Source organism: Falco punctatus (genome assembly GCF_963210335.1).
Source record: "Falco punctatus genome assembly, chromosome: 13".
In the NCBI taxonomy this organism is placed as follows: domain Eukaryota; kingdom Metazoa; phylum Chordata; class Aves; order Falconiformes; family Falconidae; genus Falco; species Falco punctatus.
Window position 1 is genome coordinate 23,352,119 of NC_137593.1, and position 25,315 is coordinate 23,377,433.

A 25,315-nucleotide genomic window follows, 5' to 3' on the forward strand; every position below is an offset into this window, starting at 1 on the left:
GAGCTATGATACCCACTAGTGCTACAAGATACTTTATTCTCATCATGTTGACTGAGCAAATAGTATCTTTTTAAAGTAACTGTAAGTAGTTAAGTACTTGAAGACTGGTGCTGTGATACAAGATTACATTTTCATTAAAATTGTATCATTTGTTTGCTGTATTGTTATGCAAGGTTATTTCATTATACAGTAAAGTAGTTGGTGTAGCTCCCTTTTTCTGTACTTACCCAAATAGAATCCAACTGTTGTGATGCTTTTTGGCAATAGGTGCAACTTTGATATAGGAAAAGTTATATGAGTTTATAGTGAGACCATTGGTGCTCCGTAGGCTCACTTACAGGTAACAAAATGACAGATTAGTATTGAAACTTTTTAGTCTGATTGTGTACCGAGCAGATGGGCAAAACTATGAAGTCCAGCCAGTGTTAACAAGCACACAGTACTCTGAGGGCTGAACCCAGACATTACTGTGTTCATCTGCTTATCCTGACAGAATTGCATATTTAAATGACACTCAACTTCTTGCAGACTGTTACACTGAGATAAGATTTATGTCTTTCCATGACACTCATTTTTTAAATTGAGAGCGATTTTTTTTTTTTTCATTTAATTTTTAAAAAGCTTTGAGCTAAAAAGCATTTGCTGTGAAGGATTATGATGGATAGTATAAATTTCTATTCTGGCTTAGTATTCTGACCTTTGCCTGTTACAGGCTAGGTGTTCTTGGAAGAAAAGGAAACCACTCCATGAAAACTCAACTTCCATCTAGTCATCGTGTGATTTTTTTTTTGCGTGTGTGTGATTATCCAGTTAGTCAGAATCTTAGTTTGTCTCCAGCACAGGTTATTTTCTATTATATCCTTCCTACCAGCTAGATGTATATGTTCTGTGAACTTGTAAAAATAAATGCTCATCCTAGCTCATTCTCCATGGCATGAATGCTACATAACAAAATGTAGCACCCACACATTCCTTGCTCACTTGTATTCTTTCACATGCAAGAATCCTTGTTCCTTAGTATTTCCATTGTGTGCTTCTGAATTTAATTTTAAAAAGTTATCTGGAAATCCAAACTGTAGAAATATAAGCAGGTATTTGTTTACTTATTAAAATATGTGAAGGTAAAGGCATTCTGATTGCTTGCTAGGGGCTGTGAAATATGGCCTTTGGTAGCAGAGTTTTGGGAAGGTGTGTGGAGTATGGATATTAGCTGACAGCTCAAAATCCTTTAAATTTGGAAATAGTAAAAAATATGTATAAAGCATAATATTTGGACAGATGGTTGAAAATACAGTCATCTTGCTTGTTACTGTGTACTTTTTGGAAGGAATGTAGTATTTATGTTTGCTTATGTATAGAAAATAACGTGGTTTATATTTTAATACTGTTTTTGGCAGCAAGAATAGTCTATTTGAAAAACGAGATCTTATTCATAGCCATGCCAAATATTTCTGTAGTACATACACATGTAAGTATTTCCAATGACTTACCTTTGCAGATAAGGCAAGACAGCATCATCAACTTTATGAATCCCAAAATTAGCAGGGCTAATAATTTACTTCTCATTAAAATTAAATATATATAGTGCTAGCTGTATGGTGCAATATTTGTGCTGGTACAACATGCATGCTGTGTGCCAGACATTTTTTTAAGGCCTGTTGTTAGCTGTGTTTTGGTAAGTCTTGACACTTAAGGCAAATGTTTTTAAAAACCCAACCAAACAAACAAAAAAACCCTAAACCAAAAACACCCCCAAAACAACCAAACACCCAGCTATTTATAAGAAAAATGAAGTAAATAACTGTATTCCTGTTTCTATTAATGCAGCTCCAAAGTAGTAAGGTTTTTTTTGGAAATGGGGTATTAGACCATCTTTAATCTATTAGTTCAGTGGTCTGTAGAGTAGTGTACAATGGATTAAAGCAGCTTTCTTGTATTATTTACCATATAGATTTTTTCCAGGCTCTCATTGCAATATATTAGTAGAAATTTGCACTGAAGGGATTCTGAGGTGTTTGCCTTTACTGCTGCCATAACCTGCGCGCTCAGCAGAATAGTAGGGGGGCAGAACTTGTTAGCAGGAATCACAACAAGTATTTATTCTCAAAGCAGAACTTAGCCATTATTTAAAAAAAAAAAATAAAAATCCACCCACTTTCAAGTGAAGTGATACCGCCACTAATGAGAACTAGAGAAAGGACAGCTAATCTAAATATTTGAAGTAACAAAGGAGGGGAAAATAGTGTTCTGTGCTGAATTGCATTGTTTCTTATAGTAAACTTGTTTTGTTAATTATAGTTATTTCTTTAATGGAAAAATATTGATACACTGAGACCAAACTTGAGTTTTCTCTGATAAACTTGTAGATGGTTGTTGAGATTGCAGTTTCTTTTCTCACTGCTTCTCAGGAGCTGCAAACCATGTGAGAGAAATACGCAATATTTCACGTGTGTGGCATTTTATAATGTTTGATATTGCAGATAAATTTTAAGAACTGGAAACGCCTCTTTGAAATGTAAAATTTCATCACAAAAGACAGGTACTTGGAAGTTCTTCTTGGTCACTTGGAGTGACCTTTCTGTTGCCGAAGCAGATGAGGGCATTTCATGATGCATGTTTCTTTGGTCCAAATGCAACAAGTATCTCTGAGACCCTCTCCTCCTCACTTTGAGAAGCATGCAGTGCGCCGGGGGTGCGCAGCTGGCTGGACTGTAGGCACTTGGGGAAACTTTCTTGGCTGTTTTCATTGGTCATTTAGATCTTGCTTTCTCTAAGCTCATACCACTTAACATTTTCTCGTTGTAATAACCTCTGAAATAATTTCAGCAGTTAAAGTGAGGAGGTCTGTATCTTCAAATACAAACTTCACAGTTAATGTGCAGATTCATTGCCTGATATGTGAGGTATGTAAGGCCGCTTTGACTCGCCTTTTCAGACTGTATTTCAGGCTCTACGTACATTTTGATAGTTCATTAGTAACAAAAAGTTTCTATATTTTTGTTGTTTTCTGCACCTGATTTGAAGTAGGTTGTCTAGAAGTTCTGATACATTTGTTTTGAAGTTTCTTACTGTGCCTGACAAGCATCGTGGCCGCTTGCATTTTCAACATCTGTTTTATGGTATTAAGTATCTGCTTAGTGTTAGTATTTCTTTCAGAATTTCATGATTATGTGTTTAAGCATTCATGATACGTAAATGTGGATGGCTGTAGTTCTTCTTGACGTAAGGATGGGTGTCATTGACCCTTACTGGGCTATGGATTGGATAGATTTTTGCCTGTGTATTTTTTGTGGGATTATGACATCTACATTTAAAAAAATATTTAATTTTACTTCATATCATTATGAATCTTGTATATGCCATACCAGTATTTGCCCGTGAAAACCATTTAATTGATTCTCCGGCTTCTGGAATTGCAGCATGGCCACTGGCGTTGCATTGCGATTGATCTGTGCCCGTTTCTTGCTTTCTGAATTTCACAAAACTGCACAGATGAACTAGTTCAGAATATGACCCCCTAGTTGTTTAAGTAGTGTTATGACCATGCCTGTTAAATGCAGGCTGAGACTGTGAACTCAGATGTGTTTGTCATACTTGAGCTGGATGCATTAGTTGAACTATGACATATGGTAGAAATACAGATTTTTCACCATCGGTGTAAAACGATTACGAAATCAGGAGGACAATAAGGTCTTCCTAATCATTCAAATTTTCTAAGTTGTTATTTAAATACGAAATACCTGTATTATCTAATTTGTGGGAAAGGGTATTTTTATCATGACTTGTGACTTGTTCCTGTAGAGAGGAAAAATTTTTGTGTTGTCGATACACTGCATTTATGCATTCAAGTTGGTTTATTTTGAATAATAGTGTACTGTTTTAGTTGTACAACTATATACATATTATAAAAAATATACTCTCAGTGGGTAGCTTCATTAAAATGCAGTAAAACTAGCTTATATTGTGAGACCTTTAGATGTTGTTCTTCCTTGGTAGTCCTAAATAATACACTAGTGTTTTCTCTAATTTTTTTTCCAGCACATCACTACCTTCAGTATTGGGTTGTTTTTTTTTTTTTTTTTTAATATATCTAACCTGAATAATTCTTTTTGCAATTTAAGCTCATTACTATTCACAGTGCGTGTGAGAAAAGGCTCCCTCAGTTGAGCTGGATAAATACTTTTGGTAAAGATCTCTTTCAACAATGTTTTTTAATGGAAAACTTTTATCATTACCAAAGTGTTTATGTATTTATGAGAGCACTTAGAAAACAACGTCTCAATTTTATTGGAACCCTTTCTAAACCATACATTTATGGGGCTAGCTAATTGTTTCCTGTGCACTGTGTCTGTATGTGAAGAAACAGATTTTTCACACTAAGTGTAAATGAAGTCTGGTGCTAAAAAAACAATCTGGATCATTGTAAAGGGTAAGAAACTTAATCGGGAGTGGGCCCATTTTCCAGAATTACTTTTTGCTCTTTCCCCCTCCCCAAGCAGCCTGTAACCTCCTTCTGTTAGTATGAACAGTTTCATGAGCAGTTATACCCATCTGTTTTCTTTAGTTACTTTATCTGTAACTTAATAGTTGTCTTTTTGGAACAGCTTCAGGCTCTCCTGCAGATATGGCCCAAGCTGCTGCCTAGGGAAGCGTTGGAATTGTTGGATTTCAATTATCCAGACCAGTACGTCAGAGAATACGCAGTGGGCTGTTTAAAGCAAATGAGGTGAGTATATTATATTAAGCGTGCATGGGTTTTTGAGATGAAAAACTGCGTTCTGTTTGTTTATGGTTATAACAGAGGGAGAATTTAACAATAGCTGAATACTATAAAAACTGCCGTCCAGCTACCTCACGTTCTATGTCAGGTATCGGCTGTATTATTTAACAGAAATGTAAACTGTAGCATACAATAAATGCCCAGTTTTTCACAGTAGGCTTTGTTATCTGCAGTTCTTCCTTTATAGGCTATAATTTTGCTTTTCACTGTAACCTAGGGCAGGATTTGTATAACATTATCATTTGCAGCATTATTGCATATTTCCTGTCCTTGAATGTGAAATTCTCTGTGGTGAATAGTTTAATGATTAATTTTTTTAAACGGTCAAGGCTAGACTTTTGGGGTAAAAAAAAAAAAAGAATATTTTGACTTCTTTCAAATGCAAACAAGCTATTTAGCTGCTGGGCTATCCTAATATTACTGAATTGCTGCATCTGGAATTATGTTGAGAATTCTCAGTTCTGGCTCTGAAGCAAAACAGTGTTGGGCTGGATGTCAGAAATCAGCTTTCAGCCTTTTTTAAGTCTGATGAAGGCAGCTGGTAAAAACTGTAACTTAAAGGTGATCCTGTTAGCTGAAATAAAAAAAAAAATAGGTGAAAATAAATACAACACAGCATAATTGAAAGTTTTTACCTAGTTACTGAAGTTTTCCAGAGTAAGAGAGAAAGAATTAAAAGAGTTCAGTAGTTGCACCTCTGAAGTCTTCAAGTGATGGACAGAAGAATTTCTACTCTTTTCCTTCTATCTTAGACAAAGAATTTGAATTCTGCAGGCCTTTCATAGTAGAAAAGATACTAAAATGTGTATAAAAGATAATAAAAAGTCAGGGAACATTCACATTTGTTCTAGAGTAACATAATTGTCAAGCGTGAGAGGGTTTTGTTGGGAGGCGAATACAGGATTTTATAGAAGATTATTCGGAGGTTTTTTTACTATGTCAGAATATTACTTGAAGTAGTTAATTAGCATAGAGGCTTTTCAGAGGTATGTTTATGAACTGTGGCTAAATACTTAAATTGGCACTTTGAAGTAGTTGTAATTTGGGCACTGTTTGGTTTCTCTTGAGATGGTGTGTTTTCCCTTATCTTCTCAAAACCTTCATGTTGTTGGTATGATTTAAAGAAAGAAAACAAACACAAAACCCCAATCAAAACATTTTGGCTAAATGGATCACTCTGTAGCTGTTTCTTAATAAATTAACACCTATTAACCGACAGGTAGTAACTTTTAAAGACAGGTCAATTGTATTGCTTTTGGTGGAACTTCTCCCCCTTTGTAAGCTGAGTGACTTTGATAGGTATATGCAATTAGTACTTTGATAGGTATATGCAATTAATCACTATTCTTGTCCATACCCACCCAGCTGCCTGCCAGGTTACAGGCATTCTTTATGTGGTTCCAAAGATCCAGCACATCAGTCAGAGGCTGAGTGGTCAGAGGGAGCCAATATCCACTTGGAAATAATTGAAAATAATTAATCTCCCAGATACTTCACTCAGACTGAGATCTTGATCTTGTAAAAGCCTGTGACAGAACAGCAGGTTTTTATTCACAGGTTTGAGGGCCTTAAGTTCTGTTAGAGGTGTAACTTATGAATTGATCAACCTGGCAATTGCACTAAATTGTGTATTATTGTCCTCCTCTGTGTGACTGAAAAATTGGGGGACACTCTTGCTGTTGAAACAAATCTGTCATTGTTGGATTTGTCCTGCATCTGAATTTCTGGAATATCATGATCTAGTTACTCTGTTGCTGACTGCTTTTATGACCTCATTCTAGTGATGAAGAGCTCTCTCAGTATCTTCTTCAACTTGTGCAAGTCCTGAAATACGAACCTTTTCTCGATTGTGCACTCTCCAGATTTCTTTTAGAGAGAGCGCTTGCTAACAGGAGAATAGGACAGATGTTGTTTTGGCATCTAAGGTAGGAGGTTTTTTCCTTATGTCTTTTTGAAACGATTGAGCCTGATTGGACTTTCAAATATGATTTCTTGAGGGTTCTTCTAAATGAGCCATCATTGTAGTCCCCTACAAGTCCTCTCTGTTTCTTCAACTTTTGGCATTTATACATCAGAGCAAGCCTATAATCAAAGGATATATTACAATGGGTTTTAATCTACTGTTAGAGCTGAAGTCAGGTTGGAATACTTTCATCAATCTGATAAGTTAGGTTTGAACATAACCTTAGTGTTTGTTTTGGCTGTGTGTGCAGTAAAAGTACAGTGTTTATACCTCACAGTTGGGAAAAATGTATATTGCTGAGAGTCTAACACAAAATAAAAGCAATTCTGTGTGTGGTTGCTACTTTTGATGACCAGTTCCATGAATTGCAGAAACCTTGCAGAATGGGCTGTAGGCTGATTCTGTGTCTTCAAAGCACAGTTTATTTTAATATTTCTAAATAAAAAGAGCAAGTATGTTATATAAAAAATGTTTTGGAGGGTAATTGGCTCTGATATAAGGTTCAGTGGTTTGCTTCAAAGTGTTCCCCCCTCAGGCAAATACTGGCTTTTCCCTTACAAAGGTTGAGAACACGTGGTTTAACATCAGCCCTGACTGTCAATATCATCTTCTATGACTTAGCATACTACTTTCTTGTATAGGAGGAGTTTTTGAAAACAGATAACAAATTGCTACCTTTCAACATTGCTTCAGAAGTGACAGAACATTCTGGAACTGTTCTGAGGAAGTAATCTGGCTTTTTGTTTTATCTACGTGACCATGAGGTGTTTTGGTGTTTGGGTTTTTCAGTTTGTTCTTTGGGTTTTTTTGTGGGTGTGAGGGTTTTTTGGTGTTTGGCTTTGGTTTTTTTTTAAAGTTTAATTTTAATGACTTGGAGAATGCTAATCTGTAAATGCTGTGGTCTGATGAGAAGCTTTTCTCCATATAGGTCGGAGGTTCACATACCTGCCGTGTCTGTACAGTTCGGTTTGATACTTGAAGCTTACTGCCGAGGAAGTGTTGCTCATATGAAAGTGCTTGCTAAACAGGTATAGACTTCCCTTTTTCTTTAAATCTTGACCTGTCCTAGCCTGTAACTCAGATACTTATTCCATTGCTCCTACGGGGCATGTTGGTTACTTTGACAAAGTCCATCTGTTGGGGAGCAGGGTTCGGAAGGAAGGATGGGGCAGAGAAATAAAAGGGCTAAATGGAATGATGATGGAGCAGTCCTCCCTGGCACGGAAAGCAGCTCGTGCTGAGGGCTCAGAGGTAGGGAGCTGTTTTTTCATGGAGTTGTGAGATGTGTGAGATACTTTCAGCAGTACACATACGTTCTGAATGGAACAGTACAGTATCTGGATTATTAACTGAAAAAGGGTTTCTGTGCACTTAAAACTTGTGACCTTTTTTCCCCAGTAAGGGTGGCTTGTTTGATACAAACTATTACCTTTCTATCTAAACTTTATCTAGATGACTCCAGGACTACTTTCTGCAGCTTTGGCTTTTGGTAAAAGGTGATGCAAAACCCCCTGAAGTTGTAGTATAATGTAGTACTCCCTGGAAACAGAGGTGTTGAAGTAAACCAAACACTCGTTTTTGTGTTAATATAGGTATGCCATTTGGAAAAAAAAAAAAGTTTACTTTTACATACCCTAGTAAGTGTGAGAGGTTTACTTTTAAATACACTAAATCTATAAGCAGATCTTCAACAGACACTCACAAAACATGTTTGAAGACTCTAATGCAGTTTTAGCAAGTTAATTCAGATTATGACCATAGAAATCTCTGAAAAATGATCTCTGGAATGAATGTATTTGCTGTATCAGGCTACAGACTAACTCGGTAGGTGTCTGTTTGATGAGTGTTATTTCTAACAGTTTTGATACGGTCTACATTGAAACTACGCTTTGAGAGGCACATGGAACAGGAATGTACTGTTGTGCTCTATTCCTGCAGTTCACAGGACATTGAAAAAAACCATCTCTTACACATGTGTGCTTGTTAGTATTGTCAAAATCATAAAAAGATTAGGTGATGAAATGCTTTAAGCAATAGACCTAAGGTCAGTAAAGTTTTTGCGCACTTCACAGGAAACAAATGTCAGTACAATCAAAGAAGGGGCAAAAAAATTCCCAACTGTGCAAACACGGAAGAAATTCATAGTAGAAATACTTCAAAAAGTTCCTGTTTGTACAACACAGGTTCCATTTTGTTCCCTTGTCAGTTATGTTTGTACAGCTCCTAGAATAGTGGAAAAGCAGAGCGCTTTTGGTTTTGACAGATGGCTGACCTGGCAGGTCTCCATTGCCTCGGTTTTATAATCAAACTGCATACAATTTCCCCAGCATCCTGCCTGACGGGGTTCTGTCTGTCTGCAGAAGTGCTAAGTTTTGACTCAGCACCTTGTAAGTTAGACTGAAGCTTCCTTCTATAGAAATCAACTTTTGTAATTATTAAATTGATGCTGTTTGCTAGAGAATATGTGTGTTACTGAGTGTAGTAACGGTGGCTAGTGCAAATACAGGTGATTGTTATAACAACTATTTTATACCTGGCTAACAAGTTGCTTAGATGTAGATGTAGAAATTTGTATTTGTTGTATGTGCTATCTAGGTTTGTTACTGAAGGTGTTACGTACATTCATTCACATCACTAGTTTACTTGTTTTCTTAGAAAGTGTGCCAATAGAAAACTTTCCAAAACCGGAAAAGGGAGAGAAAAAGGGTTAAACCCACCTGTATTGATTGCAAATAATTGCCTTGACTTTTTACACATTTTTAAGGTAACTATTGCTTAGATGAGATATGATATGGAACCTCTTCATTGATTAGAGCATTTACCTCACCCCTAACTTCAGCAGGATTTTAATGAGCAAACTCTGCTCTGTAGGAGTTGACGATGTCTAGTTAAGTATATGAAAATTCTCTGCAAGTAGTCACGTGGCCATTTCATATTGTATGCAATTAAGTGAACATGTGCAATGGAAGTATCTGCATCCATAGCTCGTCTCAAATAATGTTTGGTTTTGTTAGCAGTATGAAGCACTCTACTTCTGTTGACTTCTGTATAGATAGAGGCACCTATGTTAGGTGCTTTGTTGAATTAGCAGACAAAAGTTGTGTTTTAAGGAAGGAATTTATGTAAACCCATCGTACGTTAAAATGCCTCATTAATTTTTGGAGATGTTAAGTCATGCTTTAAAAAGTGATTCGACGCTTAGGAGCTTTCATCCCATCAATGGCTTTGTTACTTATGACAATGGGATTTCTGGGACATGAGCAAATTAAAAAAAGGCTATTCTCATATTTTTTCAGGAATGCCATCTTAATTGGCATTTTCCATTTCTAGAAAGTTGTAGAATTATTTGTTACTTTGTTGTGTTTTGAAATGGGATTTTGCATTATGTATAAAATCAGAGCAATAACTTCTAAAGATAAAATATCTCTTTCAGGTGGAAGCCCTTAATAAAATGAAGACTTTAAATAGCTTAATTAAGCTGAATGCCATGAAGCAAAGCAAAGCAAAAGGAAAAGATGCAATGCATACGTGTTTGAAACAAAATGCTTACAGAGAAGCACTTTCTGACCTCCAGTCGCCTCTGAATCCTTCTGTTATACTTTCAGAACTACAGTAAGTTGAGAATGAGTGAATAGAATGTCGCTGTAGCTTTTGCACAGAAACAGTAAAGCAGAAATGCATACTTGCTTTGACTTCCTTTGGCTGTATTGTTCAGCAGGTATGCTGTCAGAGGGAACTTTTCCTATAGTGAGAGAAGGTCTGTTGGGAATCTTCCTAAGGTTAAGGTATCAGTTAAGTCAGAAGGTTCTTGTGATTTGCCATGAAACTTAATACTCTCTTAGCCAATGCATTACCATAGCTTAATATGTTCAATTGTAAGCCTAAAAGTGAGTTAGACTGCATTCCTGGCTTCTGTTTGTAACTATAAGCACAAAAGCCATTAGAACCTTTAACAGCACTTAGATGATGGGAAAGTATATAAAGAAAACTTTTCCCTGAAAATGCAGATGCTTAAATTAAGTATTACATATGTGCGTGCTAATCACGGTGTCTGTAACAGGTATGTTCATAACTTGGTATGTGCTCATAGCGTAGTAGCAGGACGAAAGCAGAGATAACTTCAGAAGTTTTAAGTCCTTCCAAACTGAAGTGTATGTGTTCTGTTGTGTTTTGAACAATGTTTAGACCTTTCCAGTTGGATTATTCTTATTTGACTAAAACTTTTGTATTTTCTTCTAGCGTTGAGAAGTGTAGATACATGGATTCTAAAATGAAGCCCCTATGGATAGTATACAACAATAAAATGTTTGGAGGAGATCTTGTAGGGATCATCTTTAAAAATGGTGATGGTAAGCAATGCTAAAAATTTTTTAATTTTTCCTTTCCTTTCTTCACTCCCACACTTGCACTTAAGCTATGTTGCTCTGTATTGCCACAATACAAATGTGGTTTACTCTAACATCGGTAAACAAATTGAGCATCATCTTCTAACTAGGTTTCAAATTATAGACATTATCAGCCATGAGGATGCAATTATGGTTAATTCCACTTTAATCTTTAGGCTTGACAAATATTTTTAGATACCTTTTCCTGAAGGCCTTTTAAACATTATAAAGTTTGTCTACAATACACTGAGAAATTGAAGTAGCCATTTCAACCTTTCATTACAGATCTGCGACAAGACATGTTGACGCTCCAGATTTTGCGTTTGATGGACATACTTTGGAAAGAAGCTGGTCTGGATCTCCGGTAAGGATCTTGAGGGCTACTTTATTTGGGTGGAGAGTCCACTTTTAGCAGTAAAGCTTTCCTGTTTTTTAAATACCTACCCTGCTGTCCCCTTTCTAAACATCTATATCGAAGCCCAGAAGTTTCAGTTGTCACAGCCAAGGTGAACAGGCTGGAGAAGGCAGTTGCTTTAACTAATTAGATGGCTTCTGTTTGCACTTCATTCCTTAGATGGCCCACAGTCCAAAAGAACTTAGCCTTAAAAAGAAATAATGGAAGAGGTGAAACTTTGAGATTTTTTTTTTTTATTATCAAGCAGCATCTTTTTCCTGGTGCCCCCTGTCTCTTGTTGTTTAACTCGGCATACTGATTATAAATTCCACTCTTCTCTTACATAGTTTACTGTTTTCATCCTTTGGAAAGCATCTAGATAAAAAGCATTGTATGAGGTCGGGAACCAGTTCTTGAGTTAAGGCTCCAGCAGGCAGGTTTTGTGCCTTTTTATGTTTGTGTCTGTGACCTTCCCAAACGGAGGCGTTTCATAAATTCCTCATGTAACCAACTTACCTATTAATGGTCACTAATTTTCCAGGCATGTGCAAAAATGGGACTTTAATGATTATGGGAATTACAACTCTTAAGGTCTAAGATACACATGTGCAAGTGAGGTATAAACACAGAACATGTATCTGCTGGTCAGGTATTAGCTGCTGAGGATTGCACCTGGAATGCACCATCAAGACTCTCTAATAGGTAGAACTAATAGGCAAAACTTCTGTAGAAATTAGTACTGGTAATTTGGGGGTTGGGGAATAGAGGGCTTGAGGTTCTTTATAACAGAATTTCATTTTATGGTTGAGAATAATCAGATTTGTGGAATGCACAAACACAGGTTCTTCTTGTTAACATTTTCTTATTTCTCTTGATCTTACTTATTAAGGGCATGCATGGTTCGTGCTGCCATAGCCACAAATTAACGTATTACTCTCCAAATAAATTTTACACTTGTGATCTATTTCCTACAAAATTTAACAGAAGAATATCTGTCTTGTATTAATTAAATGACAAGCCTCATGAAGATGAGGGTCTTGGGAGAGAAGTTAGTTACTTGTGCTTCTCTTCTAGGAGAGCTGTTGTGCAAAGAAAATGATGGTGATTGAGAACAGTCGCGATGGATTTACCAAGGGTGAACCATGCCTGACTAATCCAATGGCCCTCTTTGAGGGAAGGGAAGAGTAGTGAATGTCCTTACCTTGACTTTAGCGAGGCTTTTGAGTCTGACTCCCATAATATTCTTGCCTCTTGAGTTAGGATGTTACAGTCTGGAAGGGTGGACAATTACAGGCTCTTCTACCTGAAAGCTGATGCCAAATGGCTTATCACTGGATTCTGTATGGAATTTTGAATGAAATTCATCTGTATGTGAAAATCTTAGCCTTGTCAGTATTCTGCGGTGGAAGACTTATATTATTGAAGTATGTATGTAAGAAAAAGTACTGCCATCTGTTTTATGCTTACCACCCACTAATGTCAATAACACTGCACGGTTTCAGTTGTATTTTTGAATCATGATAAACGGTGCATAGTCAGCAGCAAGACAAGTAAGATGAGGTTGACAGGAAAGGCGTTATATTTAGAATCAATACTATAGCGGGGGGGGGGGAAATATGTTGCAGTTCCCTTGAAATTTTCAATGCCATTGCAATGAACTAGTTCTAACCAAGCCATTATAAAGACAGTGGAGAAAAAGCATGATGTTCTGGTGCATTTGTACTGAAGTACTAAAGACGTGTTTATGGTGTTGAACTCACTTGTGTTTCATGCTAAAACTTCCATTTCTGCTTCCTTTAGGCAGGTTTTGTGAGGTTGTCAAATGCCTGATTTGTTTTCTGTTAAGACAGAAGTCCTGTGTTTAGAAAGAGTCTTCTCATTTGCTCTGCTGCTTCTGCAAAGCCACTTCTTTCAAAATGAAGTAGTAAAACCTTTCCAAGATGCCATGAGCACAGGAGTTTCCAGCATGTGGAAAACTTGTTTCATAATGATGAGGAGGGTTGTGGGATTTTCGTTTGTTACTAGTTTATCAGTCAAGTCTCTAGGGCGATATCTCTTCCTATGTAAACTAGTCACTTTTAAATCAGCAAGTAGCAATGAACTCAGCTATTCTTTGTAGTAGCCATTTTTCCTTCCTTCCGTGAGCAGCCCACTGGTTACACCGAGACTGACGGTCATTGTGAACATCAACGTACACTCTGAAGTCCCACTTTGCATTTTTTTTCTTGATAAGACACTATCTGGATGTCAGAAAACATTCTTCAGACCAGAAATACCTTAGTATCTTCCAAAGTCTGTTGCAAAGCTGAGATAAACATGACTTCTTTCTAGGAATAGGAGAGTATTCCAAAGAGCAACAGTATTGGGCATTGTTCGGTGTTACCGTGCAACCCTCTGGTTCTATGTAGGGAATTTTCCCAGCCAAATCATGTGCCAGTTTTAGCTGATACAATTCTCAAATTCTAATTGTTTTTAGGAGAATAGTTCTAAAGAAGATACTGGGTGTCACATTATTATAAGCCATTAGGAAGCCATAAATTCAGTCTTGTATGCCTGTGAAAGAGCTGTAATCCTTTGTGTTTAATTTTTAAGTGTTGTTTATAAGGTTAAAAGTACTTATTTAAATATTACTTGAAATATTTCATTTGGATTCTTTGAGCTAGTTTCAAATTTTTTGTGGTTCGAATGTAATAGCGGGAGCTTCGTATCAGCCTGCACAGATAAGTAAAAGTATAAATTTGCTACTTACGTTGCTTAAGGAAAGATTCCTCTGAGTGAAATATGGGATGAGGGAATTAGGAATGTGAATAATAAATTGTTTCTGGAAGTGTATGTTTGTGATGAGGTGGCTGAGTGGGTGTTAAGTTGAACGATGATTGGAAGAAACTTCAGATAATTCATGTCATTATAAACAGACTGCGAGGAGACTGATCCAGCGTTTAGGAGCAAGGACAACCTCTGGCAGCTGTGGAATCCCAGATGAGGCATACTTGTGCTGCTGCCTTCCCAGAAGCTTAGGTTGTGGTTCTAGCCTGGGCCACACACTGTGCCTAGCGAACAGGAATAGTGATAAGGAGACATCAAATACGCTTTTCTTGACTAAGGCATTTTTTTAAACTCAGCAAAGGAAACCGAAAAAATAGCTTGTCATGCCCAAGATTTCTCTTAAAACTCTCAGAAGAAAAAAAAAAAGTAGAAAGGGGAAGTTCCTGGTGAGACTTGAAGTTCTATAATTGGCCTCTTCCATTTATCTACTTAAGTGGCAGCATTTTCCTTCCATTCATCCTTTCATAGTTATGATTATGAAATAAAATGCTGGGATTGAGGCAGGTTTATAATTCCATATCTGACAAAGAGAGGTGAACCAAGAGAGATTGCCAAGAGAAGGCTTGAAATGGCCTTAATTGAAAGGAAAATTTGACAGAACCACCACTCTGCACACCTGGAGCACGAGGATGCAGCTAAGAGGGTACAACTTTGTGATCTCTGTGTTTACAGTCTACTTGCCTCTCGGGAAGAGATAACTTCAACATCTATGAATTAGCAGCAGTGTTAATGAGTTCTGTTGCCGTGTGTGAGTCGGGACTTGTTGGCTTGCTTCTTTCTGCTTGGGTAAGAGGCATGGTGTCAGACAAAAAGGTAGTGTCAAATCGATGTGCTTTCCTGAAAAATACAACTTCATACGTCCATACCAATGAGTGAATTCTTTTCTTCTCACCCCGTGTCGTCCTTGGAGGCTTTAGTTTCCCTGAAGCTGTTGCTTCCTTTTATCCACGACAGAAAGTCTGATAACTCTATTCAGGCTTCTCACTTGTTTCACCGGTGTAAGAGCGGAAGCAGTTGCTGTTTGCCTCTCTCTTCGATCAATAATACCTAGCCACAAGCAAATCGTACAGCTTCTGTGAAGCACGGATCAAATGGCAACCAGTATGCTGCCATCGAGGATTTTGGGGTGGGATCGGTTTCCTTATAATTGCACTGCAATCTGCAGTTAGTTATTTAGTAGTAATTTAAAATGAAATCTTAGCCCAGTCCGTGCCTAAAGCAAGCACAATATTCCCAGTGGCATTTCTCTGCTCTGGAGAGGAACACAAAATATATATTGCTTTTGAGATCTCCAAAGCTGAAGAAGGAGAAAGCTTGGTTGGTTGGTTTGTTCGTTTAATTGTCAACTGATTTGTCTCCTGGGTAAATCACACATGCTGTGTTTTGTTGCCTAGGTTCCCATGTGTGCGTTCTGACTAAATACCAGAACAAGATCAGGATTTGTATCAGAAAAGTAAATATGTGTAGATGAGAGGACACAGCCTTGAACTGCAGTAGGTCCTTCGTCCTGGGCTATCGCTGGATGGACTGTGGAGTGCTCGGCTGGGTAGAACTCCAGGTGTAAATTGCATCTGCTTCTCGGTGCAGACCCGGCCGTTAGACAGCAGATGCTCACCCAAGACGAACACAGCTCTGTCATTTAGAGAAGTCTCATTCAGAGTCATGTTCCTTAGACATCAGTTGTTCAAGTACCAGAGAGAAATGAGAAAACCAAAAAAGGATATTCTTTAATTAATCCCCATACCTATTCATTTCTAAGACAAACTACTATCTGAAAATTGAGCAGGAAATAGTTGGCCTAAGACATTACTAAGTATATGCAGGCAAACTTCCTCAGTTCTTTCTGTAGTTTATCTCTAGTTGTTTCTTCAAATATGGGCAATTGTGGAACAAACTTAAGTCAAATGGTATTTATATTGAGGTTGCATCTGCAGAGAAACGAAAAGCCTTTCAGAGATTCAAATTCCCACTCTTCAAGTTAATTTGCTTTAAAAAATTCTACCTCCGAAGTCATGTGTATGGACATACTCATAGTAGATTAAATAACTTTCTGTTATTTCAGTGAGGACTGTTTAGATATTACAAATACATGTCACAGCAGAGAAGCATAACATCTGTCTTCCTAAGCATGCTGCGGGGTCTGCAGCATTGCACCTCTTAGGAGAGCGATCCCGGCATCAAAAAGAATTTTGGCTGCTTTACTGATGTTATAGCATCGAGATGGTGTTAAGGGAGAAATTAGTGAAGTAACAGAGCAACAGAAAATCCTAAGTCAGAGGAGTTTAACCTGTGTTGAGTGACCTCTGCTGTGGTAAATTGTCATAAAAGTATTTAGTACATGGGTACTTTTTGAACAGATGGGGGGAGTTCCCCAAACTATTTAATTTCACTGCCTATTTATAGTGAGTTTTCATTTTCACCTCCCTTAATACGTGTGAAGTTTGATAGTAAGCAGCTGTGTATGAATGAAGTCTGAGTTCACAAACACACTGAAAAATGTATTCGTTACAAGTCTAAGGGATGCCATTATTTTTAATTAATGCCTGAAGTTACAGAGAAGATGTTGATAAATTGCTAGAGCTTGGTGTTGTATTTGGAAAGATACTACTTTGGAGAATTAAACTCTCGAAATCAAGAACAGTATTAAATGGAGCAAAGAAGAAAACTCCCTGTCCTGCCCAGGACTGCCGGTTTGATCTGTCTGTGGTCTTTACTGGCATTACAAAGCAGGGAGCATATCGTGCTGACAGATGTTGAAGTCAGAAAGACCAGGATGAGATGGAAAGGGCCCAGAGGATTTGTCCCTAACTTGACTCCTGTCAAACTGTCTCTCTGACAAGGATGTTTTTTCCTGCGGTTGTAAGCACACGGCCCTCAAGGGGCTGAGTGCTTTCATCATTGCTTGCTTTTGAAGGGGAAGTTGTTGGACATGTGCCCAGTTAAGCTGTGAGTAGGGTGGGTTGAAATGCCATGGAAGAAGGCCAGCGTGCACTTTAACCTAGCAATATTTGGCTTACATTTGTCGTGTCGTGATAAGGATGGGCAGTGCTTCCTTCTATCATGAACGCTGGTGCTCAGTAATTGCAGATACCTTTGTGGTCATTGTGAGGAGCCTCTACTCTGGTTTTTAATCGGGGAAGTAGATTAGAATAGACGTGGGAAGAAGGTTCCAAATTTTCGCTTCTTTTTTTGTTTTGAAGTTGAGTGTTCTCTAAATACTCTGTTGAATCTGGGTTTGAGTTTGCTTTGTGGCCAGTAGAGAAGAATCCCCAACTATACAGTTACTACTGCTTGTGCTGCTTCAGTTGTGTGTTATCACTGAGGTGGAGAAACTGTCCAGTTATCTAGTAGCTGTTATGTCAAAGAGCTTGTCTGCAACCTCATTTATTTTTCTTCTGTGGCTTGGGATAATAGGCTGTGTCAGTAAAGAGACGTGGTTCTGCTTTGTAACAATCAAGACTTAATACCTGTTTTATGTATAAATAACTAACTACTCCACCAGCAGTGGGGTTTTATATATCTATGTCCATATATCTATACACATGCACAAACACGCAATTTTTTAGTATGTCCTGCAATTTTTTTGTACAAGTTTATAAGTTAATGAGTGCTAGTCTATAGCTTGTGTACCGCAGTTAGATTTGCACAGGCATCCATTCTTTAGTACGTGAATTCATGCCCAGAGTTGAGGTAACATTCCTGACCTGAGATGCCTGGCGTGAGGGTAGGCACCTCCCGTTGTGGTGCAATGCCTTTGAAGAGTTTGCTTTAAGTTCCCATTGCATACGTTGAGCTCCCATCTAAGTTGCCATTCTGTTTAGCATCTGGAGTGAGGAAATGTGTTGGAAAAACACTTACCTATTTAAACATCTCTCTCCTTCATTCCTGTCTTTAACCGTGTCTTATTTTAATGTAGTGATACTGGTGTATATATTTTTACTAGGCTTAGTGTATGAATGCACAGGAATATTCTTAAATATCAGGTGGGCTAAAAGATGTACTCCTGGTTTTCATTAGGTTTCAATGCTTAAAATCAGTGAGAATTGGAAAATGTTATCTCATGCTTATATTTATAAGGTTTGCTAGCTTTTTAAGTTGAAATAGGAAGAGTGGGGGAAAAGGATAAGATTATTTTTTCTCATTTACACAAATAATTTAGTCCACAGTGAACATTAGTGTCACTTAGTGTCTGTTTAGCCAGTAAATTTACAAATGAAAACAAAGGGCTCCATCTACGGTTCCTCTTGTAAAATTACAAGTAAATGTGTTCTTAGTAAAAGGGAAAAATTAGGATTGCTTGTAAGTTCTTTTTTTTTACATAGATAATAGGAAAAATCAATGTTTTAAATGTATTGCTGCTATTTGGACTTTGCAAGCATTATTTGTGTGTTAACCTTTGAGAGTTTAATGTTCACGTTAGCACGAGTATTCAGCCTGCTCAACATATTGCTACACCGAAGAAACATTCTTAGTGTTTTTTTGGTTTTAACCTAAATCTCTGTTTTGTTTCAGGATATTGCCCTACGGCTGTTTAGCAACTGGGGATCACGCTGGCCTTATCGAGGCTGTGTCTAGCTCAGAAACCATTGCTGACATTCAGTTAAATAGTAGCAACGTTGCTGCTGCTGCCGCCTTCAACAAAGATGCTCTCTTGAACTGGCTGAAGGAATACAATTTAGGGTAATTTCTACAGTTATTTGCTCGTAGTGTAAGCTACAACATTCCTGTAACTTTCTTTTTCAGTTTTGAGGAATGTGTGCCTCTTCTGGCTGGTTTGTTACTAGTTATTTTTCTAGTATGTCACATTCTGACTCAGTTTCATGGTGCCATTAGAATTCAAACAACGATTGAGCTGAAATTCTGCCATTTGCAGCATTTTGACTGCATGTTGTTAAGTTTTACTAGATTTGGCAAAACAAAGAAACCCAAGAAAAATACATGGGTCTCAAGTCTTGATGTTGTTGCCTTTCATAACATTTGCATTTCTCCTATACAAGAGAGTATTATTTTTTTTTTACAGTGTTTTCTCTCAAATAAGTCTAGTTTTACAGCATCCTAATGGGTTTCTGGTTTAAACAAGCAAAAATCCTTATTGAGGCACGACATGAATTACCAGTAGCGTGCACTAATCTTGTTTGTCTTTGTGGTTATAGAGATGACTTGGATCGAGCCATTGAAGAATTTACTCTGTCTTGTGCTGGCTACTGTGTAGCTACTTATGTATTGGGGATTGGTGACAGACACAGTGACAATATCATGGTCAGAAAAAATGGTCAGGTAAAAATCTCTTCTGTAAGCAAAATGACTGCAGTATCTGTTGTGCAAGAATTATCTTGAGAACTTTTGATTTCTTTAGTGTCTCGGTAAAATCAAATCAACATGTTGCAACTGATGTCTTTGTTTACTGAGAATTGGAGAGAGCTTCAAAGAAAGGGAATGTAAGACTAGTGGAAGGTCCAACCAATGCCTGTTTCGTAAGCACTTTGATATCAAGTGAGGCTGTTCTGTAGAACTCTTTTCAGAACATCCAGATGGCCTGTTAATGGTTTGGATTCCTTGAGTAAAAGTAGTCATTCGAGCAGTGTAGTTTTCCTGGAGTGAGTCTCTGCAGCCCACCTGTGCAGGCATTTTCGATACAGAGCTCAGTACCAGCGTGATGCTGTGACTGAGTTTCAATGCCTAGAACCTAGGTAAACTTAGAAATGTATTTTCCTGTTTAATTGTTACTTTCTACTGTAACTTGTCTCATTTTACTTAAATTATTCTGCCTATTAAACTAGCAAAGATTATGAAAGTGAGAGGTTTATAGATATTTGCATTATTCTTTTAAGTTTTTACCTACTAGAAGAAAGCTGAAGTGCTCTTTGACTGTAAAATGGGAGAACTCTCACAAGTTTCTTGAGCTTAACTTAATTTCTGCTAGCTTTGCTCCTGTCTTTTATGTAGGAAGTCCTTGGATATGATGTTGAGCCTCAGGGGCTTATTGTTGGGCTCGTTGTTGCTCATTTTTCTATCTGATGTTACCAGCAAAGATGTCTGTTGGCAGACATCGAAAGCTTAAACCTGAGATAATCTTTTGCATGCAGATTTGTAGCAGTGGTCCTTGTAAGACTGTGAATGTTACCACTGATTTAAAATAAATTTTGGAATGTTTTAAAACTAAACACTCCCAAGGGGTTGAAACCATGGGCTACGGAGAGCAGCATTGTGAATTAACTGTTCTTGATACCAGTATCCTATGGAGAAATTAGAAAAGTGAAGCATTTTACAGAGGAAATTAATTTTCACTTCTGGTTGCTTTTTAGCTTTTTCATATAGATTTTGGGCATATTCTTGGAAACTTCAAGTCCAAGTTTGGAATTAAAAGGGAACGGGTACCTTTCATACTCACCTATGATTTCATTCATGTTATTCAACAAGGGAAGACAGGGAACACTGAAAAATTTGGTCGGTGAGTGTTATTTCAATCTCTTCCTTTTGTAACCAAGATGATCTCTGGTGATAAATTCCAGCCCACCCAGGAACCTGTCTGGGTTTGGTTTGACCATTTGTACTGGTGTGGGAGTGCGCTAATAGGCGTTTAGAATCTACTGATTGCATAGACATATGCATATACAAGTGCATGAATGTGCATTTGCAATTTACTATCTGCTTCTCTGCCTGAGCTAGAGTATATACACAAATTACTTCGTACAACAGAGGTTGCAGCTCTGCGGTGGAAAGATAGAGTTCCTTTTTATCTCCTCTGGCAGGAGATGGCACGTTCTTCTGGGCTCATCTTGTTTTACCTTCAGCAGCACTGGGCACTAGGGAGGGATTCCGCAGACTGTTGTTCAGGCGAGATGAAGCACTGGAGCTGGGAACAGGCTCCCTTCTGCCCTTTCTGCACATCGGTGCACATCCAGTCTGCTGATGGATCCCAGCCTTACTTGGATGCTTTGGCACATAGAGCCATGTGCTCATAGTCCAACACTTTGACATGCCCCTTCCCATCTTGGGTTAGAGAGCTGCAACGGAACACGAAAGGGAAAACTACCCTCTGTGATCCCGCCTGTCGAGGCAGATTTTTCTTTTTCCTTTCTGTGTCATTCTCACCAATGACAGGAGGGGCATTCTGAATGTTTTGCTCTCACTTTGCTATCAGTTTGCACAGGAAGAATTTATTAACAGACATACGGAATGAAGTACCTGGGTATGGCTTGATAAATCTTACGGCTGCTTCTGGTGGAAGAAGCCTTACGTTCGTTTGTAACGGTGTGTCTAGTAAGAATGGAAAGCAACTGCCAGTGACCCGTGTCTCTCCTGGAGAGTAAGGAAATGACCCTGTGGCTCCATTTTTAAAACCATGAAGTAAAAGCTCTTAGGTGACTGTGCTGCTGCAAGAGCTGTGGAATATGGAGTACTTTAAATGGCAGTAGGATTCCACTTTCACTTGAAAAATTCCTCAGAAGATAGTTGATTCTTTGAAGTATAACTTGTCATCTTAGTCTGAAGGGTTTTTCCCATTTCCTGTGGAAATCTACGGATCTGACAGTGGACGATGGCACATTTGGGGGCACGGAGCAAGTTTTCCAATGTCTGCACAATGGGTCTTTGTGCTAGATGTGGCTGTCGGTTCAATTGTGACCGTGTTTGCAGGAAGGAATTACATTACAGAGACAGGCTGGATTGGTAGGGACTGCTGGAGGTTTTCCTTTTTCCACTGTAGATTCATCATACGGAATCATCAGGGCATTTCACCTAACAAATTCTCAGGGAGGCAGGACACTGGCATTACCTTTGCTATTTTTTTGTTCCTTCTGAAGAACAGTGGGGTTTTTGGTCTTGAGTGCTGATGCTTTAAGGACTTGTTGGAGAGGCAAGGGATATTTTGGTGAGAATACACTGGAGGTTCCAGAGACATCTCTGTCCCTTCTGTTACTGGGTTCCTATGATGTATGTGTTAGACCAGATAAGAGTTGTTGGAAATAGTTATATGTGTTTGTCAGCTCTGTAAGTTCTCATGTGTTGTCTTCATTGCATGTGCTTTGTGGGTGAACGTGAAGGTTCCGCCAGTATTGTGAAGAAGCATACTTGATTCTGCGAAAACATGGAAACCTATTTATTACACTCTTTGCACTGATGTTAACTGCAGGGCTTCCGGAGCTAACCTCTGTCAAGGACATCCAGTATCTCAAGGTAAAGTAAGATGTACAGCTCAGCAGGACCTGGCATCTCTCCAGTATGTGAAATTTGATTCTAAGACAAATACGTTTTTATTGTTGCCCATTTCTGTCAAGATTTTCCCATAGTTCTCAAAGCTTTCAGCTCTATAGAACAAGGTCTGTGGTCAGTCCTGGTGGTCAAAGGAAACTATGATATGAATGTATGTTCCTCTGAACCATTCTGTAATGAGTTTAGCATTCCTGCATCTATGCTATGACTGTGCTATGACTACAGTCATTTCAGGGTGTCTTATGTCCTGGCTCATGCACAAGCATCTGTAAAGATGAAATTTATTTGCTTAATTCTTTAGTTTTATATTAAACCCAGAAAATATCACTGATGTATCACTCGATGAATAATAAGTGAAAAAGTGTCAAAACAAAAAACCCCAACAAAACAGAATGTGGTTTATGTGGAAAGGTGAAGGAGACCTTAACTGTGGCTTTCAGAATTCCTAACAGTACTTGTTTTCCTGTCATTTTAGGACTCTCTCGCCTTAGGGAAGAGTGAGGAAGAAGCACTAAAACAATTTAAGCAAAAATTTGATGAAGCACTCCGTGAAAGTTGGACTACTAAAGTAAACTGGATGGCTCACACTGTTCGAAAAGACTACAGATCCTAGAAGATTTTTGCATTTGCACTAAGCTGAATGTTACCTTGATAAGTGTTTTTAAGGGGGGTCTGTAGCGTGGACCAACAAAACTTATTTTAAACAAGAAAGAAAACAAAAGATCAGCAGAAAGAAATAGGCTGAAATAATTCCTGAGTCTTTTGCACTCTGCTTCTGAATGCTTCATTCCAAGACTGTCTACAAATATTGAACATCCTGGATAATCAGTTCCTGCTGACTTTGCACGCTGGGAGCTACTAGGCATTTTAAAAAATTCTCTGGTACTTTATGGAGGTGTAAATATTTGGTTTTATACGTTAGGGTAATGTGCTCTAACATACTCGGGAGGTTTGAAGACCTCGAACGAAACTGTTGTTTGTTTGAAGTTGGGACTTGAAGAGTAAATTTTTTTTATATCCTAATCTGGCTAAAAATGACCATATTGTGTATATTTTTCATACAAACCCTGCCCTACTGGCACAGATGCATTAATTCTACTGTAAATAGCAACCACAGTATTGTTGTACTGCAGGGAGCTGCTTAATGTCTTACGCTGCTGCCGAAAGAAGGGTGGGTGTTCGGAAGATGTGGGCGGGGGGCGATGTCACCACCAACACACCTTGGAACATGATGCAGTGTCCAGATGTTCAGGGTTGCAGGATTTTGTTCCTGTGACACACACACACACAAGAAGCCCTTCAGTGAGAGGAAAATTAGGCCAATTCCAAATATGCCTGAGAATCCCTCATCGGTAACACTCTCCCGTTTGGCCTCTGGGGCTTTGTTTTCAACTCCTGAAGAGACACAATTATTTTGGGTTCAGCAAGAAGCTCCTTACAACCTTACGTTGGAATTCATATCTCAGATTAGTTGTGCCATGCAAATGTACTGACTTATGTATGGACAAACTTTCATTAAATGTACCACACAGAGTGATTTTTAGAGCAAACATACCAAAACCCCCAATTGTTTGGAAAATGAAGTGTTTATGGAAAAAAGATCATTCTATAAAACACCAGTGAGAAGTTAATCTTTTCTTTCTGTATTTATTAAAAACTTGCAGTAATGTTGCTTTACCAAGATATATATGTTGAAGATGGTTGCTGAAGAAACTGGATTTGTTTTAATTTATTTACTGAGGTACCAGGCTTTTAGGTGCTTAAATGGAGAGCAAATTTGTGACGTGCAATAGGGAACTGCTGGTTAAAAGATGTAACATACTGTTTCTGAACATCAGCAAGGCAGACTTTAACTACTGCTTGTTCTCCAAGGAACACTGGTAGCTCTCAATTCTTGTTGACGTTTGAAAGAGAATTAAACATATATATTTACTTTTTGACTAAACAGTTGTTTTGCATAGAGATGTTGTTTTATGTAGGAATTTAATTAAATGTGGTTTTACTTTGTTGAAAGTGATTTATTTTTGTTGTTGTTTTGGGGTTTTGTTGTTTCTTTTAAAGGTCAAGAACCTTATCTGGAGCCAGGAAAGCATTTTATGCAGTGGTTTGGTTCTTTTGTCCTCAGCCTTTGGGCTAATCTCTCTGGAAAGATCTCTGCTTCTAGAATATTGTGAAAGAGGTTTGATTTTGGGTTCTGGTTTGTGGCTTGTTTGCGTTTTCTTTAAAAAATAATACAGTGGCATTTAAGGTGTGGCATGTCCTCCTTTTTAATTTTTGTATTTTCCATTTTTAAAGCAGGTGGGAGGAAGGGTAAAGAAACCTGCATTGCAGGTGACAACTCGGAATGCTTTTGCAGGTTCACCTCTCAGGGATGAGCCTTACACGAAGCAGTGTTTATAAGGTCACGAGGGTTAATTTTGTGATAACTTCATGTTGGAGTACTGGTTTGCTGAATTGTATTAGTAAACAGATCACCACTTTCCCTGGGTTTCTATCATCTGTGCTACAGCACACAGGGTTTCATTCAGAAAATAAATAAATAAATAAACTGCTCTGTACAAAGTAGGAGGGAAGGCCTGTTCTCCGCAGTGTCTCCTCCAAGAGGAGAACGCTGGAATTCTGTCACGTGAGCCCGTTAATTATTTCTGTACTTACTTCCCAATATCCAGCTATACTGTTAAAATGGTAAGTTAATTTGGGCTGAGTGGGATCGTACTTTTTTTCTTTTAAGCCATTAATTTAGACAGTTCGCA

At 38.1% G+C, this 25,315-nt stretch overlaps 1 protein-coding gene across 7 annotated transcripts in view; it reads left to right on the forward strand.

Moving 5' to 3' along the window:
* Positions 1-24,579, forward strand: part of PIK3CB (phosphatidylinositol-4,5-bisphosphate 3-kinase catalytic subunit beta) — a 101,039-nt gene extending 76,460 nt beyond the window's left edge. For all 7 annotated transcript variants that reach the window (XM_080409492.1, XM_080409497.1, XM_080409494.1 and 4 more), the window contains 11 exons: positions 4,605-4,726; positions 6,562-6,705; positions 7,672-7,771; positions 10,177-10,355; positions 10,983-11,092; positions 11,414-11,492; positions 18,861-19,028; positions 19,502-19,625; positions 20,654-20,799; positions 22,394-22,526; positions 23,038-24,579. In XM_080409492.1, coding sequence (XP_080265618.1) covers positions 4,605-4,726; positions 6,562-6,705; positions 7,672-7,771; positions 10,177-10,355; positions 10,983-11,092; positions 11,414-11,492; positions 18,861-19,028; positions 19,502-19,625; positions 20,654-20,799; positions 22,394-22,526; positions 23,038-23,175 — 1,443 coding nt within the window. In that variant the 3' untranslated portion in view covers positions 23,176-24,579. The remainder of the gene's footprint in view (positions 1-4,604; positions 4,727-6,561; positions 6,706-7,671; positions 7,772-10,176; positions 10,356-10,982; positions 11,093-11,413; positions 11,493-18,860; positions 19,029-19,501; positions 19,626-20,653; positions 20,800-22,393; positions 22,527-23,037) is intronic.
* The last annotated feature ends 736 nt before the right edge of the window (positions 24,580-25,315 follow it).